Source organism: Capsicum annuum, chromosome 11, assembly GCF_002878395.1.
Source record: "Capsicum annuum cultivar UCD-10X-F1 chromosome 11, UCD10Xv1.1, whole genome shotgun sequence".
In the NCBI taxonomy this organism is placed as follows: Eukaryota; Viridiplantae; Streptophyta; class Magnoliopsida; order Solanales; family Solanaceae; genus Capsicum; species Capsicum annuum.
In genome coordinates, this window is record NC_061121.1 from 17,072,983 (window position 1) to 17,077,110 (window position 4,128).

The window sequence follows — 4,128 nt, forward strand, 5'->3', positions numbered from 1 at the left end:
ATTAATTTATCTGGTTGATCAACCACGAATTGTTTGAATTTATAAAACATTTTCAAATGAGACATAACAGATATCTTAACCGAAAATGATCCAACATCATCCATGACTGTGGAGAGGTTGTGCCTCTCAGCCAAAATAAAATCTTTCACAGTGGGGCTAGATCAATGCTTCCTCATCTATTCTATGCTCAATTTTCATTTCCTCTTGCTCATCTCTATTCGAAGCTTGAATAGCTTCATCGCTACAATTTCTATTCTCCGACTCATCACCTACTCATTTTTTTCTTGGATCTTTCAACTTCTATAACTTTATGTTTATTATCTCTAGCCATTTTTTATGATCTACGTACAAAAAAATAAGATTTCTTAACTATCACAGCAAAAACAATACCTAATGGACCTAACAGTCTATTAACATGACAACAACTCCACCAAATAAATGTGGAATCATAAAAGAAGAAAACTCTGTCGATCTAAAACACCATTACAATCAAGAACAATTGAAGATCAAATCCAGAAATCAAATAAATGCCTTAATCAACTGAATGATCTATTAACAGAACAACAATAATGTATGATCAAACCATCACCCACAAGAATATGCATCTAAAACACCATTATATTGAAGGAAATTCAGATTTCTAGCACACTTATCGAGAAAATTCAAAAAAAAATGCAATACAATCATCACGGGAAATCATAATTCATCAACAATCAATCAAATATCAACTTAAAAACACAGATTTTCAGTAAAATTAAGCTCCATTTTAAAAAAAAAAATTCATCCAAATCAAATAAATACCTAATCAACCGAACGATTATTAACAGAACAAAAACAACGTATGATTCAAATTAGGGAATTTCCAACAACAACATGCATCTACAACACCATTACATTAAAGAATAATTTGAAGAAAAATTAAATTTCTTGGCACATTATCCGATGAAATTCGCGAAAAAATATCACCATACAATCGGTAAGGATAATCGATATCCATCAATAATCAGACAAATATCAACTACAGAATAAAGATTTTCAGTAAAATCAACTCCCATTTTTCAAAAAAAAAAATCAAATTTGTTCCTCCCAAAGTAACTAAATCGACACAAACCAAAACAGGAAAAAAAAAAACCCATCAATATGGAGCACAAATTACTCGGAAGATAAATAGAAATTACCCGAAGTTGAAGATGGAAGTTCTTAAAACTTTAGAGAAGGTACAAATCAAAAATGGAGGTTGGGGATGGCAGCGGGAGAGCCGATGGTGAGAGTGAAGAGAGAGAAATATTTTTGATATTTTATAGAAAAGTGGGGTGTGAAAAGTATTTGAGAAAAAAAACTTAAGGGGTGCCAATAACTTTTTATTTTTTTACACTTAAACTCATACCCCATACCTTTTCTATTTTCTTGCCTTTTCTATTTCTATCCCCAAACCCTAGAAAATTAATTCAAAAAGAAATTGATGTCTATTTTCCAAAATAAATTTTCAAAGTGTCCATTTACCCAAATCTTCTCTAAAAAGTTACATGAATTTTAAGAAAAATGATGGCCAAATTCAACCATCACAACCAAGAGTTAAATGCTCTAAGTGCATTATATGACAAAATATGTCCATGCACGTATCTTGCCATTAACTCTATTTGAGTTTAAGGCATTATGTGCTACCAACGTAAATGGGATTAATAGGCATTAAAGACACCAAAAGAGATGAGCTGCACATTCAGCAATGCCCTTCTAATTTATTGTGTTGAATTTTCAACAACCCTAGCTTATTACATATTCCGATGAAGTAGTAGAACAAGCTTATTGAAGTATTAATTACTCGAAGAATCAAAGTTCAAGGCCACTTCCTTGGAGCTTCAAACTAGTAACTTTATCAATTTGTTTTTCCATTTCAGGTGTTAAGTGATTCTTCCAATCTCCAACCACTCCTTTTCTGAAAAATGAATTGTTGTGGACATTAGAGAAGAGTGATCCACTCTTATTAACCTCCAAGTTCTTAAGCCTCTCCAAACTACACTTCTTCAAAACTTTCTCCAAATCCTCTTCATTACCAAAAGGTTTTCCAAGAAAGAAGGCTATTTTTGCCACCTCCTTCTTAGGGTCCATTTTCAAATCTTCATACTTCAAAAATAGTATTTTTTGAGGCCACTTTTTACTTTCTTCCCAGTATTCAAGAACATGTTCAAAGAACGGTCCATAGAGATGAATGCCGCCATTGCAATAGGAATCCACAGCTTCTTCTAAGGGGAAGAAATTTTCTAAATACTTATGATTATAGTTGAAGAAATGCCACATGGAAATTATGGTATCTTTAGGATTTCGTGTTATGTATACAATCTTGCAATTAGCTGAATTTTTAATTGAATTTGGCAAAATCCTATAAGGTAAATGAGTGTGAAATAGTCTTGGAGAGGACATTGTGTATAAATCATGAGCTAGAGGTTTTGTATAATAATCCATGCCCTCTATAGTTGGAACATAAAAATGAGGATTATCCTTAAATAAGAGGTCTTCTTCATCTTTATTTCCACCTTGCATGATGCATACACATATGGACTTGAGCCATGTTGAACCTGTAAGACAAACATCAGATGTTAGAATGAAAATATATAGGTAAAGGTTGATAAGACTAGAATTAGAGGCTGAGTCACATAGAGATGAACCACACATATTCTTAAGCTTTCAGAACTACAGTGTGTGCGTTAGGTACAATATTTTTAACCACACATATGTTAATCCCCCCCCCCCCCCCGCTTCCACCTTCAACACTTCCTCCCATGCCCCATTTCCACCGCTCCACTCACATGGGCCCCACCCTTACCCTTCAACACCCCAACCCATATATATATATATATAAAAGCTTTAATTGTGAGGATAATATCTTCTTCTTTCTTACCAAACATCATAAAATTATATGAAAATATTTTTTTTGTCATACCAAACGCACCTTAAATATCAAATAGTAAATCTTTTCCACAAGAACATAAATCACTTGATAAATTAATATATTAATTAACATACGTGCGCAAGAATATCAATTTGTCATGTTTTAAAAAATATTTGAGTGAACATAATTAAACTCGAATAATCAGTTGATTAATTCCAACAAGTTAGGGAGATAATCAACATGGATAAGTGGAATCTCTCATCCTTTAGAAATAGAATAACAAAACCATCACTAATGATCAATGGAGACAGTTTAATTTTTAAAAAAAAAAAAAGATCAATTTATTAATTAAAATTAATTAAAACCTGTTTTCATTGAAGAAGCCAATAGAACATCATTAGGATTTGATTTGAAGGTTTCCTTGAAGATCATGGCTGCTTTTATAATGGATGGAGTTGCCCAAAAACCTTCCCACTGATAAAGTTCATCTTTATTCCAAGAAAGAACTCTTGGCAGTTCTTCATCCACTTCCATTGAATTATTGATGACTAGTGATTTTTTGGAATGGAATTAATAACAATTGAGGGCTATGGAAATTGGGAGAGAAATAAAGTTAATAAGAATGGAAGTAGTGGTTGGTTCAAATTGGCCAAATGATACATCCAACAAGTTCAATTAATTTAATTGGATAAAGGATATACGTTATATATATTAAAAAAAGAATTATTTATTAGAACAATAGGATTTTTCTAATAGGATTTTCCAATGCCAGCTAAATACATACTATGTATTAAGAGATGTATTAATTTCACATAAAGAGTTGCTGCATCAACGCAACACTAACAGATCTATGTTCCCTATTAATCTTTGCATGGATAAACAATATTTCCTCCGTCCCATATTACGTGAGCAGTTCCATTTTATACGGTGTTTAAATAATCATAAATGAAATGATCAATTTTGCATACTCTTTGTCTATATCAATGAAGTTCTTGAAAAAAAAAACTTTTTGAAACTTCTAAAAAGCTTTCAAAAAGTACATTAATTGTATGGATTATCTTGATTTGATCTTTGAAATGAAGTTATGTAATGATGTTTAACTAATTAAATTTCTATATGAATGGAGACCAAGATAAAGATGTTAATTAAGACTAGTTACAAATAGATCCAAATGTGCTTGATGATGTTTAATGTTGAAAATATGCTTGTGTGAAATCCTCCTCCTGTAAGTTTCTCAT

General features: G+C 31.7%; 1 protein-coding gene across 1 annotated transcript; it reads right to left on the reverse strand.

Moving 5' to 3' along the window:
- Positions 1-1,545: 1,545 nt before the first annotated feature.
- Positions 1,546-3,558, reverse strand: LOC107847124 (cytosolic sulfotransferase 5). Its single transcript, XM_016691360.2, has 2 exons — positions 3,256-3,558; positions 1,546-2,576 (listed from the first exon to the last, which is right to left on the reverse strand). Exons 1-2 carry the CDS (start codon positions 3,422-3,424, stop codon positions 1,831-1,833), a joined length of 915 nt encoding a protein of 304 aa, XP_016546846.1. The 5' UTR covers positions 3,425-3,558; the 3' UTR covers positions 1,546-1,830.
- Positions 3,559-4,128: the final 570 nt, after the last annotated feature.

What these genes read in the sequence shown, in the direction of transcription:
- LOC107847124 (XM_016691360.2), bottom strand. Translation starts at nt 3,424, where the DNA reads ATGGAAGTGGATGAAGAACTGCCAAGAGTTCTTTCTTGGAATAAAGAT. An exon ending in GGCTTCTTCAATGAAAACAG is followed by an intron (nt 2,577 to 3,255) that starts GTTTTAATTAAT and finishes TTTGTCTTACAG; the next exon opens with GTTCAACATGGCTCAAGTCC.